General features: G+C 37.5%; 1 protein-coding gene across 1 annotated transcript in view; it reads left to right on the top strand.

The window, feature by feature from the left end:
- Rat1 (5'-3' exoribonuclease 2 Rat1) overlaps positions 1-15,444 on the top strand; it is a 308,185-nt gene that overhangs the window by 61,668 nt on the left and 231,073 nt on the right. Inside the window, exons 12-14 of the mRNA XM_081730827.1 lie at positions 222-311; positions 6,514-6,670; positions 11,128-11,311. Of these exons, the coding sequence (XP_081586953.1) occupies positions 222-311; positions 6,514-6,670; positions 11,128-11,311 (431 nt within the window). The remainder of the gene's footprint in view (positions 1-221; positions 312-6,513; positions 6,671-11,127; positions 11,312-15,444) is intronic.

Genomic DNA, 15,444 nt, shown 5'->3' with positions numbered 1-15,444 from the left:
AAATTTTTTGCCTCATCATTGTTTACCGTGTATATAAAATAGTGCAAGTTAAAATTCTAAAGAGAGAGAGAGAGAGACGAATTTCATGTGCACCAAAACAGCACAGTTATGAATACATTAAACAATAAACACAGTAAACAAAAAAGAGTGCACAGTTTAAATAGTTTAGGAGAAGATTTATATATGTTGTTAGCTAATATTTTTGTAACTCTTCGTTTCAGTTCCGTCCATTGGAACAATTGATGGGTGTTTTTCCTGCGGCTAGTCGAGCTCACGTTCCTGCGCCTTGGGCAGAACTTATGACAGATCCTGTAAGTATTTTTACTGATATATGGGTATGTTGGTTTATTTATTTATTTATTTATTTATTTTGATATTAAGATTCAACTACACCGTTTAGATAGCTGTGTGATATGATTATGAAAAACTAGTTGAAGAGTTGGCACCGGAAACTTAGAAAATGCGAAGCGTATATAAATCACCTCTTTGCAGGAAGTGAAGAATAATTTCCAATTATATTCCATAAGATCTATGTTAGCATCAGCGAAAAATAAAAATAAATAAACAAACAAATATCTCTTACGGAATGTAAAAGCTAGTACACAGATAAAATCTTTCGCCAAATCACTTGTTAATGTGCAGACGCTTACATAAAGAATGGCTAAGCAGATTTAAAATTTAGGCCCCTTCCATTAATACAATATTCTCAGCAACCACGAAATGTTTTCGTGGCCCTAGCCTCGGCTCCGAAGCGCGGGATTTGCGGGGAGAAAAGAATATTTTTATTAGGATAAAAGAACATATTAGAAACTCTAAAAATCCAAATACAGTAGTTAATTGTAGTTTGTACAAGGTCGAGAAATGTATTTTGTTCTCGGGCACTCTCGGACTGTCCGATGCATGGTGGGAAAGGGCACAGCTCACCTTCTAATATGTAGTTCTCTGTTCAATTTAGTGTTGCAAATCCTAGTATAATAATGGTATTTTCAAGTATTGTAACAGTAAAGAGTTCAGAACTATCGTTGTTGATGAAACTAACGTAATTCAATTTGCTGAATCTACAGGATATCGCCCTCAAAGGTGCACTACAAGAAGTACTGGAAATGTCCTTCCGCAGCTTCAAAACACATTTGAACACGACGTTGCAAGTTTGTGAATGTGGCTGCCAGCAGGCACGTAGGCGGGGGGAGGGGGAGTCCGGACCCCCCCTTCAAGACCAGAAATGGAAAAAATTAACGAAGGATGAAACAAAATGAAATGAGAAAAAGAAGGATCAGTGTTATATATATATATATATATATATATATATATATATATATATATATATACAGGGATTGGACAAAAAAATTAAAACGTTTGCAAAAGTGTGAAAATCATACCTAGTATTATGTGGGGCCTCCTTTTGCGTCCAAAACAGCTTGGATTCGACGTGGAATGGACGTATACAGCTCCTGAATTGTGGTGTGTGGAATTTTGTACCATTGTTCGTCCAAAACATGCTCCAGTTCCTTAAGAGATGCTGGTGGAGGGTAATGAGACCGAACATGCCTTTCTAACTCAGACCACAATGGCTCAGTGATGTTCAGATCTGGTGATTGTGGGACCCAGGGGGAGGTGTGATAGCTCCTGGTCATGCTCTTCAAACCATGATTTCACCGTTTTTGCAGCGTGACAGGGTGCCAAATCATCTTGGTAGATGCCATCACCATCAGGGAACAATATTTGGGCCATGGGTAGAACCTGGTTCCTCAAACTGGCCTCATATGCCTTAGCATTCATCATTCCATGCAGGGCTATGATGGAACCTGTGGAAAACCACAATATCATTGCCCATACTGTAACAGAACCACCCCCGGTTGGGAGCTTTACAGTTGGGAGCAGACAGTCTGTATCATAGGCCTGCGACGGTGTTCTCCATACGTAAACACGACCGGTTGTTGGAAACAAGGTGAAGTTCGATTCATCGAACCACATTACGTGTTTCCACTGCTCATGAGTCCACGCCTTGTGGTCCTTGCACCACTGGATACGCCTCTTCGCATTTATGCTGTGATCAGGGCTTTGGCGATAGCGGCCTTGCCATGAATTTTCATTTTATAAAATTCCGGTCGCACTGTTTTCGATGAAACCGGGTTCTGTAGGCCGGAATTGAGTTGAGACTTAATTTTCATTGCAGTGGTCTTCTTTTTAGCTGCTACAATCCGTTTTAATGCGCCCTCCGGTCCCTATCTGACAGGATTGTCTTTCGACCACTGTTGTGCTTTGCAGACATCGTTTGCCCATGAATTGTGTATGTCCTCATGACATTGGACACAGTGCCTTTCAATACTCCACAATGTTCGCCACTGTTGCCACTGAAGCTCCAACCAGACAGGCACCAACGATCATGCCTCTTTGGAAGTCTGTTAGGTCGCCCATTTTACCGCACCACTTTCACACCACGACACTCACAGGTGAACTGGTTACTGCTGACGGAAGAGGAAAATGCGCATGACACATAAAAAAAAAAAAAAAAAAAAAAAAAAAAAAAAAAAAAAAAAAAAAAAAAACCGGCAACCGCAACACGTGTTGTGCAGAGGAGGGCCAAACTTAAGTGTCCTGTATGAAGTGTTTTTAGATTTTTTTGTCTACCCCTGTATATACATATATATAGGAAGCTTTTGTTACTCTTTCTTATGAGGAGATCTGTATTACTTGCTATACATGGTGGCGAGGTGAGCGAGATATCCTGGAAGAGTCAGGGAATTTGAAATTTCTAGAAAAGTTGTGGAATTCTCAGAATTTCTGCTACTAGTCAGGGAGATTTCAAGCTTCCGAAAGCATAGTGCCGTTGTGTAACAGCGTGGACATTTTTAATCATGATTTTTCATCATCACATCCTTGCAGTATCAAACATGTTATTTCAAAAACAATTTTCTCTACTGCTCCTTTAACCTGTCATTTGGAACCGACAGTAGTTGACGGAATAATAAAAACAAAAGTGTATGAGGAAAGAAAGTTCTGTTAGCATTTGATTCAACAGAGAAAGGAACGCAGATATTGTAAGATATTTTACAAGACATTATTGAGTATGCACTTTTAATAATAGTGAATATGTACTTTTTATAATAGTTGAAGTCATAATGAAAGGAAAATTGTTATATTTGAATAAACAGAGGAAGGACGTAAATATTGTAAAATCTTTTTTATTTTTTAATACGTTTTTTTATTATTATTTTACTCGAGATTTCTTCATAGTTTTTTTTTTTTTTTTTTTTTAATTAAAGTACTGACCAACATATCCTCATTTTATCGTCCTAACAAACCAATATATGTTGATAGTAAAGTAGTTTATATTGATCAAGCTCCTGGGCTTTCAGAATTTCCTGTCACGCCCCCCCCCCCCCCCCCTTCAGTACGAAATCCTGGCGAAACTAACCAATATATGTTCCAATAAAATAGTTTAGAGTGATTGAACCCCTGGTGTGATGACCACAGTATTTCATGTCACGCGTCCCCCCCCCCCCCCCCCCGAAATCCTGGCTGCGCCTGTTGCCAGAATCTCAGGTGTCACTGCCTGGATCTAGAAACATTCTCTGACATGCCTTAATGGAACCGCTAAGCTTATAATGTTTCTCAATGAACATGAGCTCTTAAACAGAATAGCGATACATCTTCACTATGACATGAAAATAAGGAAGCACCTCACGTCATTTATCGCACTTCTCAGAAATAAGAGTTCACTAATAACAATGGTTCGCGGAACTTGTCTATTTCTACCCTTCCTCAACTGCAATAGAGTACAGTGTTAACGCCTCATCTTTTTCATGGAATACATTACATTTTCTCAAAATTTTATCAAAACCGGTTAAATATTTACGCAATGACGTGATTTTTGTCGGGATTACTTTCAAGTGGAACACCCTTGGAATGCATATTCTCTTGATAACATTCCTGAAAGATAAGAGCAACAGATATAGAACTGTGTTAATAACAGTAATCACGATAATGCAGTAGTAAATTAGCGCTAGGTTTTAATATTTGACGTCATTACAACATGAAGAGTAATAAAGAATATCCAGAAATTAATCACAAAACCATATTATTTTATATCATTAATATTGCGTAATAGTTATGCAGATGTTCACTGTTAAAGTTAAGTTTCTTTCTTTACTTTTTACCTTCTACTGTATTTTCTTTCGAATACTTGTTTGTGTCTAGGTTTGTGCTGTAAAGTGATTATAATACTGTGAACTTGATGTAGTACATGTGCCACGTATAGAAAAAAGGACGCAAAAGTAAAAATTGAAAATTTGAATAATCAGAGCTGTTTCTGAACGTATAATGTATTAGAAAGAATAAAGTTAAAATTATATGTAGGCCTAATTATCTCAAGCAAAATAGGCAAAACTATCTTTCTTTTGCATGAGCAATGGAAATGTTCATCGCCACAGAGACAGAATCCTGCCAATAGACCCCATCTTGTGAATCAGGACTCTCCTAATCTATCTATTTCAACTGACCTGTATATTTCTCTATCTTCTTGGTTTACCAAAGTTTTTTTTTCCCCAAGATTTTTGAAAAAGCAGCAAAAATTTATTCTGTTCATCATCTACCCTCCCGTAAACCATGTCAGGGTTAAATTTTCGAAAGACAGGGCAGCGTATCAGTTGTCATCCCAAAAATGATACTCAGTGTAATTTGAGCGGGTCGACGGTGAGATCCACAAACGCTGTGCCTTATATAAAATATGCAAAACTAATTCCACAAATTAGATATTTCATTTTGACAGTTATTTTATTGAGAAAAGCAGAAAGGCTAATACTCACAGCAAAATATATATATAGCAGAGTTTTCTTCTACATGTAACAAGTAGCGCTTTCTGAAGAAACTTCTTCCTTCATTGGCTTGCTTAAAATTCAAAAAGGATTTGTTACAGGTTACATGTAGAAGAAAACTCTGCTGTGTATCTTTTTCTGTGAGTACTAGCCTTTTTGTTTTTTTCATTAATCACCGTTCGCAATATTGTGATAGTTATTGTATTGTTTTCAGAAAATACCGTAATCCACTTAAGTTCGTAGGTCATCTATCGTCTATACTAGGGGCGCACCCATACAGGGTCCATCGGCTCCGGACTTTCTCCGCCTCTTCCCCCCCCAAAAAAAAAAAACTAGACGTGACGTACATTTGTACACTTTTCTTAATAAAACCCTACTTGTTTAGTAGAGAAATGATTGGTATAGCCCAAAGATTTGATCTAATCCTTCATCTTTACTCTTTCTTTTCTTATAAAAGCAACCTAGTTCTATCTATATTATTATTATTATTATTATTATTATTATTATTTAATAATATAGGTGGCAGTACTTAACAATTACTTACCGTATTTTCTGGTGTAGAATAACACCAGATCAATACTACATAGATATAGATGGTATCTTGTATTGAACCTTCTTCAACTTTAGATCCCTCCCGTCAAAAAATTGTGGGTCATCGCCTGCCTTGTTCCGAATTGGGGGGAGGGGTATTAACTTTGAGTTTACTAGATATACCAAAAATATATATCCTTGTTGTAAAAGCATGATATCTTAGTCACGCTCCTAATATTTCAGTCAGGCTAATAGCAGTTTTCGCTAGCTGCGCTACTTCCTGCCTGAAACAATACTGTTTAAATTGCAATTGAAACGTCATAATATATTACTGTAGAAATACATAAATATTAATACTCAATTCTAAATATGGTAACGACCTATATCCTATTTTGAAATAATTACATTGCAATAATGAAGTTTTAAGGTTGCAATTAAGTCTTCACAATGGTTTTAGATTTGCAAATTGTCTGTACGCTAGCAATATCTACTGTATTGGGATCAGGGAGGCAGGTAGCGACATTTATTAGCTTGACTGTGTACTATTAGGAATTAGCGTTATACACAGACTGACATGTTTTGGGTTATAAATGGGATTATTAAATATCAGTAGCTGGATGTAAATGTTCAATTTATATATATTCAAATATTCATTTCAGATCATTATACAATGTTCTACAAAAATTGATACTGACATAATGCGTTTTTATACGATTTTTGATTTCGTAATCATCCTTTTTCATTTCTTCATTGAAGTAACAATATCAGAGGAAATAATTTAAATTATGTTGTCATAAGATAGATGGTTGTTGAACAATTCTGCTGTAAATAATGGCAAATGATGAATTGCACTCTTTACAAGAAAAGTAAAATATTGTATATTTTACCGTTAGATGTATCTGAAAGTATTATCTACATTCAGGAGTCTCCTACTCTACTTCTGTGCTGACTATCATAATAAGTGTATTTACCTTCATTTTTCCCATCCTGTTAAACAAGGCATATATATTGCATACAAAATATCATTTTTGGAGTTCCTTTTCGGTATATTTTGGACAATACAGAGAAAGAACCTCTGTAACTACATAGTGTAAGACGTGTTTTCTGCTAGTTTTCGTATATTTAGGTATGCCTTGATGATGAACTTTTTTTTCTTCCTTCCTAGTTCTCTCCAATCATTGATTTTTATCCAGAGGACTTCAAAATTGACTTAAATGGTAAAAAATACGCGTGGCAAGGAGTTGCATTACTACCATTTGTGGACGAGAAACGGCTTTTTAAAGCGTTGAAGCCCTTGTATGAAAAGCTAACAGCAGCAGAAAGTAAGTGGAAATTTATTCATAAAACTTGTAATTTGTAGGTAATATGTTATAATGAAGATTTAAAAGGCAATATTGTTAGAACTTACTTTGTTCTATGATTCCTTAAATATATTATACTATCTTGTGTAACTTGTCAGTATGAGTGTAAATTTTAAGCGTGGGTTTTATACATAGGCAAGACTAGAGTAAGTCATTGTGAGAGTGAACGATATTGAACATTAGCATTGGTACATAGAATTGAGCAAGCCAAGATTTGACGAGATAAAGTGTTATGATGCGTGCAGGAAATGGAAAATAATGTAAAAGCAAAGTAAAATATTAATACAAGTGAATATAAGTGAAATAGAATAACAAAATGAAACAAATATCCATGTCACTTGTACAGTACACTATATGAAGGGGTATGGTTTATATGGCGTGACATTTTCTCTATTAATAATGAAACCAGAAGTGATAGTAGATTTCTGCCACTTTATAGAGAGATTTTTATAGAGATTAGAGTTGAGATGGACATTTAATTGATTGCAGTAAAGTGCTTATTGCTGTTTAGTACTTTTACTCTATAGGGATCAACGTTAAACCGGAAGTGGTCGTTCTGCCACTTCCGGCTTGAATGGAGAATTAAGAGAGCAGATGGCACCTAATCTTTAAACGCTAAATAGATTCCAATAAAACTGTTTTTTGCTATCTCCTGTCGTTTTTGCTCTATGAAGATGAATATTGAAACCGAAAATTGTAGTGGATATCTATTACTTCCGATTTTAGTAAAGAATTAAGAGTGGAGTACTGTGCGAATTGATTGCAGAAAATCGCATCTCGCTTTCTGTTACCCTTTTTGCTCTATGCTGACGACGTTGATACCGGAAATAGTTGATTTCTACCACTTCTGGTTTGCGTATCACCTCCATCAATAGCACTTGATTCCTAACTTTCGACATTGTACATCCTGGCCAAAATTGATTGTGATCCATCAAATAGTTCTTTGAGAATTTGTGTATCCCGTACGAAAAGACGTACCTACAGACTAAATATGTAAACCAAAACTCCTTAAAAAGGACTACGAAACAAAGAAAGCAATTGGAATAGAATGAAGTGTGGAGGACACATGTAGGTAGAGATTTTTAAGGGATGTCCTTAAAGTCGGAACACGGGAAGATGCTTATTGTGTGAAATTGAAATGTCTGTAGTAAATGAAACATGAAATGAAAATTTTCACAATTGTAATGACCCCAAAATATGTATTAAGCAATAACATATTCAGTTTTCCACATATAAATTCTGCGCTTACGTTTCTTGAACAAAGTATTGCCTACTAGCTTGCTCTCCGTACTCAACTAGTCTTTCTAATCTTTCGGTGCGCTTTCCTAGTCAGTATTTTCCTACTGTTTTCTCTTCTGCACCTTCTCCTACAATCGCATTTCAATCTCCTACCAAAATAAAGATTATCTTCTTCTCTTATGTCTTTCATCACGTTTTCGATAGCTTCATACACTTGCTCTATATCATCATCATCGTGCGTTTTCGTTGGCATTTGTACCTTGATGATAGTTGTATCCTTCGGTTTGGAGGCTAGTTTTAATACTATGACTGGTTTACTAGATGTAACTTGAAGTCTTCCATTTCTCTTCTTTTTTTCCAAATTTCTTAAATTTCAACTCAATCTTTACTATTACTGAGTTGTAGTCACTGTCCAGTTCCACATCTGGGTAACTACTACAATTCATAATTTGGTTTTTGAACCTCTCTTTTGCGCGTATATAATCTATTTGATATCCTTTTAAATCTGGTATTTTCCACATATAAATTCTGTGCTTATGTTTTTTTGAACAAAATATTTACTACTACTAGCTGCTTCTTCGTGCAAAATTCATGCAAAATTCAAAGCAGATTTTCTCCTCTTTCGTTGTGCTTTCCTAGTTAGTATTTTTCTACTGTTTTCCCTTCTGCGCCTTCTACCAGAATAAGATTGTCTTCCCGTTTTATGTTTTTCATGATATTTTCATAAACTTCTACATGATCATCATTGTGCGCTGTCGTTGGCATTTATAGCTGGATGATAGTTGTATCCTTCGGTTTGGTAACTAGTTTTACTACTATGACTGTCGTTTACTAGGTGTAACTTCATACACGTCATCCTCTCTTCTTATTCAATATATATCCAACTCCAGTAGCTCCGTTTTGCGTTCCCGAGTTAATCTGTATTTACCTGACAAGAAATCTTGTTCTCTCTAAAACTAATGAGTATTAATATGAAATGAAATTAAATCTTAATTCTATGGCCCACGATTTGTAGGGTAAAGGAAACTGCGATGATGAGAATAGGTGGAATAAGTAAGAGAAAACGAGAGAACCTCGAAAAAACCCACTCACACCGTGTTATCCTTGACAAAGCCCGCTTGGCACGAGATGGGAACGAATCAGGAACTCCATACTCTTCCTAATGTCCACAGAAAAAATCTATGAAGAAAAAGAATACGAGAAACTGTAAAATAACATTCAAGAACACACCTACATCAATCACAGGCAATGCGTGCTAAGTTTGAATTTTTTGATTTCAATTTTGCCAATAACTTAAATATCTGATTTTAGAAAGCTTGTTAGGCACGAGCTATTGTTTTCGTTTTATAAAGATTGTTAGGCACGTGCTTGATATATATATATATAGTGGCGGATCCAGGATATGATCAAGGGAGGGGCTGAATCATAGTTTGCCGTTTTATCCAGTGTAAAACAGGATTGAAGCCCATTTTATCCAGTGTAAACCTGAGCGTCAAGGGGGGGGGGCTATAGCCCCTATAGCCCTCCCCTTGGATCCGCCACTGTATATATATATATATATATATATATATATATATATATATATATATATATATATATAGATAGATAGATAGATAGATAGATAGATAGATAGATAAATCGTGTTATGCATGTACTAATTTATAATCCTCCAGCAAATCTTTTCTGTAATAAGTGTGGTCAAAGATTAGTTATATAATCCATTTTATATCAGAACCAAGGAACCAGAATTAAACCTCGGTAAAGGTAGACTGGATAGACAGTAGGATTGTATTATTCCTCTTTGACCATACTTATTACAGACAACAAGATTTTCTGGAGAACTAAAAATTAGTATATATATATTAATTGATGAAATCAGGAATGTCTCATGGTAGTTTGGATGCGGTATTGAGTTTATTTTACAAGATTTTCTCATCAAGTTCTTAGTAGTACGAGCTGAACTTTGCTTATTGGCATGAAGAAGAATAAAACAGGAATGCAAATGCAAGGGAAAATACATTTTTTTCTTTGGAAGTTTAACCCCGAAAAAAAATGTTTCAATAGTAAACAAAGCGAAATACTGGCATTGAAGAGGGAAACAAATGTCGCACAGAAGATTATTTTTTATGTATTTAATTGTTCGTGATAGAGTCACAGTAGAACAAAGACCATTTGAAGAGATAGAACATTTCAAATAACTGGGAGATATTTTGATGAGAGACGCTTACTGCACTAAAGAGATCATGTGAAGAATTACAGTAGCCAAAGAGATATTCAACGATAAAAGAGCACTCTTAATTAGAGGGCATAATATTGGATTAAGGAAAGAACTGATCATGTGTTATATAGGGAGTATAACTGTGTGGTTCAGAGACATGGACATTACGAAAGTTCAGAGAAGAAATATTTAGAGAGCTTCGAAATGTGGTGGAGGAAGATGGAGAAGATAAAATGGACGGAGAGAGTAACAGACGAAGATGATGTAAAACAGGTAGGAAGAATAGAATGCTTTTAGTCAGCATTCTTCGTAGGAGGGTCAATTGAATTGGACATATCTTACGAAGAAATTGTCTTTTTCATGCCGCCATAGAGGGAAAGATGGAAGGAAAACGAGGAGTAGGAAGAAGAATACAACTGACGATGATTTGAAAATATAAGAAAATATTGGGAGTTAAAAGAGGAAGTTGAAGATCGAGAAACGTGAAAGAAAAATTTCCAGGCCCGAACCTTTAAAAAATAAATAAATAAATAAATAAATAGTTCCAGGATCTGCCTAAAAGCAGACTACTTAATAATAGTGGTAGTTGGTGATATTACCTATGTATCCAGATTTAGGGACGTTCTATCCTATAGATTGAAGTTTAAATGATGAAAAGAAAAGAGTTTTAATTTAATCATGTCAAATCAGAATTAAAGATTCTAACATGATTGTTTAGAATACAAACATAAGAAGGTACTAAATGACTCATAGACTGAGTATTAAGAGAAGAGAAGTCGATCGTATGTCAGTATTATTTATTTAAATTTTTATATACTCACACTGTAATTTGTATTCTAACCGCATTTAAAGGTATAATAGAGTAAAAAATTTAGATTGTTTTTAAGGAATGCAATTTTTAATATATTTGTGTGTTGTGAAATTGTTTGTTTTATAGTGATTCTCTGATGTTTACTTATAGTAAAAAGAAATATTCGTGGAGATGATCGACTATATGTAAACAGAAAGCATAAGGGATTTAAGTTTTTATCTGCCTTATATGAAAATGGTACAAAGCCAACAGATGAGACTCCTATGGATGGCAAACTTTTTGAAGGAATGAGAGGGACGATTTTGCCTGCAGATAATTGCGTACCACTAGAAGAGTAAGTGGATTGTATAATTATATTTTTATCAATGTGGATGAATTGAACCCATTTGTTTTTTTCTTATTATTTGTTTTAGTTATTGTAATTACCTATACTCCTCTGAGTAGTCGAATAATTAGCTTGTTTGTCTTAGTTTGTATTGGTTTGATTTCGAACGAGTTCGTTAGCTCTTAAAATATACGAGGGGCATATTGAAAGTCGTGAGCAACATTTTTTCACAACCGTAATCTTTATTTGTAAGTGAAACCAAATATATCATCTCAATCTACAGACCTTTCTTTCACTTTTCCATATAATCTTCGTTTTTCTTCATACATTTTTCCCATCGTTCTGCAAGTTTGAAAATACCCTTGAGATAGAATTCCGTTCCAGCTGCTCGTAGACACTGACGCACTGCGTGCCAAATATCCTCCAGTGTTTCAATCGTTAGCCTCGTATCTGTTCCTTCACAAAACCGAAAAGATGGTAATTGGAGGGTGCCATGTTGGGGCTATAGGGAGGATGAAGTGTTTCCCACCCAAATCTCTTGATCTGTCCCATGGTGGCACATGCAGTATATAAACTCGCATTATCCTGTTGAAGGATAATCTTTTTTCCAGGACGTTTATCACGCAAGGCAGGACGGAGCTTCAAAAGTGTCTGGATGTAGCGGGCAGAATTTATGGTTTGTCCAGGTTCAAAAAAGTCGACCAGAATGCAATCGTGTGCATTCTAGAAGACGCTCCCTATAACTTTCTCTATCGATTGCGCTGTCTTCGCTTTCTTGTTCGGTGGGGAATTCAAGTGGTGCCATTCCATACTCTGTCCTTTTGTTTCAGGTTCATAATGATGGAACCAACTTTCATCTCCAGTCACAATACTCGTAAAAAGTCATTACCTTCATGTCGAAATCTCTGAAGAAGGGTTTGGGCAGTTGTTAGTCTCTGACGTTTGTAGTCCTCAGTTAATAAACATGGGACCCAACGGGCACAAACCTTCCGATAATCTAAGCTGTGAATCATTCCTTTCACCGCACTATATCCAACAACAAGTTTGCAGCGATTTCATTCACAGCGATACTCCTATCTCCCCTAATCAACTTATTAACCTTGTTGCGTTCCGTGGAGGTAGTTCGTGGGTGCCTGTTGCGAGGTTCATCTTCAATATTCGTGTTTCCATCCTTAAAATGTTTCACCCACCTCCTAACAGTGCTGGCACCCATGCACACATCTCCATAGGCACGCTGCAGTCTGCGGTGAATTTCAGAAGCAGATTAGTCCTCTTTAACAAGGAATTCAATCACAGTACGCTGTCGAAACGAAACATCGCTGCCCGCCATTTTCTAAATCCTGTCTGTGGTCACGTGCTAGCAACAGACAGCGTCAATGTTTGGAAAGAAAGAAAGGTCTGTTGATTGAAGTGATATACTCGGCTTCACTTACAACTAAAGATTACGGTTGTGAAAACATGTTGCTCACGACTTTCAGTATCCTCCTCGTATCTGTGAGTTTGGTTTGGTGTTTAACGAGTTCATTAGCTTTCTGTGGGTTAGGATAGAACGTAATAGAAGCAAATAGTATTGCTTATCTCAGTTCACAGATGTCTCTCCTAATGCAGAGATTTACAGGGTAGAATACACTGTAAAATTGCAATTATTGATTAGTCTTACAGTGAGTATTTTTCTTGCAATTTTTTTACATGTGGGGTGTTGCAATGTGAACAATATATATTCAATAATATATAACATTATGTTTATTATTACATAGTTACATGGACTGTCCATGGATTACAAGTACCACTGGTGACTGATATCGGCAACTTACTTCTCGAAAGGGCACCACACCTACAAAAGATTTGATTTCATGGCATACTCAGGCGTTATGTATCTTACCATGCATAATGCCAATTTTCTCTCTAGACACTTGTATCAAGGTCCATCTCTTACACTTGAACATTACAGTGGGCATTATAGTTGATCACGAAATAATGAAGAGTCGGCAGAGTTGGTATGATAAAAATTACTGTTGATCGATGAGTGCACAAATTACAGTACATCTATGAGTGTCGCATGACTTGTTTCTGATAATAGCTAGTAAAGTGTTTTGAAGAAAGAGCATGGCGAAAATCCCATTAAAATCCTCCTACGATAGGGAAACCCTTTTAGACATAGAGTTGGTGGAGGCATTGGAAAGGACCGGGTCAACTGAATACATTGATGATGTCAAAAATCGGGCTTCCGTCACGAGGCCTCAGGAATGGGGTCCCGAAGGTTTGGGCATGGATCTTTTCTATTTGCTTATTAAACATGGAGTTGTACGAGTGGTGCCGTTGGAAAGGTCGGGGTGTTTGAGCACACTGGTATATCAGGAATCGTGCCCTGGTCTCGAAGCCCGAGAAATGGGGTCCCGAAATTTTGGGCTCGGGTCCATTCTATTTTTCTTTTAAGCATGGAGTTCTTGGTGCGAGTGGTGGCGTTAGAGAGGTCCAGGTCTCCTAAACATAGCAGTGATGTCAGAAATCGGGCCCTGAACTCAAGGCTCCTGAAATGAGGTTCCTGACTTTGTACTCGGGTCTCTTTTATAGCCTGCCGCGATGGCTTAGTGGTAGAGCGTTCACCTATGGTGCGTGCGGTCCCAGGTTCGATCCCCGCTGAAGTCAAGTGAACTTTGTTGTGGACAAACACCATGTGGGTGGGTTTTCTCGGGGTTCTCCCGTTTCCTCCCACTCTTCATTCTACCATTTCGTTCATTCTCATCATCACCGTCTCCTTTAGCCTAGCCGGCATAACCGTGAGACGTAAAACTCAAAGATTTCATTTCATATTTCTTTATATGCTTATTAAGTATGGAGATGTTGTACAAGGTTGGTGGTGTTGAAAAGATCCGGGTTATTTGAATACAGCGGTGATGTCAGAATTTGGGCCCTGGCCTCGAAGCCCCGGAAATGGGGTCCCGAAATTTTGGGCTTGGTACTACTCTAGTCGCGTATTAAACAAGAAGGTTTTGGACGCACGTGGTGGCGTTGGAAAGGTCTTGGTCCCTTGAGCACTGCTGTGATGTCAGAAACCAAGTCCGGGCACCGAAATTTTGGCTTGTGTTGTAACCTTTGCTGTGGCTCAATCTCAATACTGATTGCGCGAAATAAAACCATCAATTGGTCTCTCTCTATATATGGTTTTATCTTGCACAATCAGGTATTGAGATTAAGCCACAGCAAAGGTTACAACACAACCCAAAATTTCGGGGCCCGGACTTGATTTCTGACATCACTGCAGTGCTCAAGAGACCAAGACCTTTCCAACACTACCATCAGGATCCAAAACTCTAAGTTCAAAAGACGAATCAAAGGGACCCGAGCTAAAAAAATAAAAACTGTTGTATCCCATTTCTGGAGCTTCGAGGCCAAGGTTTGATTTCTGACATCACAGCTGTGCTGACGAGACTCGGTCCATTTCAACACCACCACCCGCATCCGACAACTTCATGCTTAAAAGAGAAATAAAATGGATCCGAGCCCAAAATTTCAGGACCCCATTTCTGGGGCTTCGAGGCCACGGCCCGATTTTTGACATCACTATGCTCAGGAGACCTGGACCTTCCCAACGCTACCATCCCCATCCGACATCTCCATGCTTAAAAGAGAAAAAGAATGGACCCGAGCCCAAACTTTTGGGACCACATTTCTGGCAGTTCGAGGCCAGGGCGCGATTTCTGATATCATCGCTGTGCTCAGGAGACCCGGACCTTTCCAACGCCACCATCCCCATCCGACAACTTCATGCTTAAAAGAGAAAAAGAATGGACCCGAGCCCAAAATTGTGGTACTTTATTTCTGGCACTTCGAGGCCAGGGCCCGATTTCTGATATCATCGCTGTGCTCAGGAGACCCGGACCTTTCCAACGCCACTATCTCCATCCGACAACTTCATGCTTAAAAGAAAGGAAAAAAAAAAAAAAAAGAATGGACTCGAACCCAAAATTTCGGGACCTTATTTCTGGCGCTTCGAGGCCAGGGCCCGATTTCTGATATCATCGCTGTGCTCAGGAGACCCGGACCTTTGCCACGCCACCATCCGCATCCGACAACTCCATGCTTAAAAGAGAAAAAGAATGGACTCCAGCCCAGAATTTCGGGACCTTATTTCTGCGGCT

This window comes from Thermobia domestica, chromosome 11, assembly GCF_964235325.1.
Source record: "Thermobia domestica chromosome 11, izTheDome1.hap1.1, whole genome shotgun sequence".
NCBI classification, from domain to species: Eukaryota; Metazoa; Arthropoda; class Insecta; order Zygentoma; family Lepismatidae; genus Thermobia; species Thermobia domestica.
The sequence above is the reverse complement of the archived record's forward strand: the minus strand, read 5'-3'. Positions and strand labels throughout refer to the sequence as shown.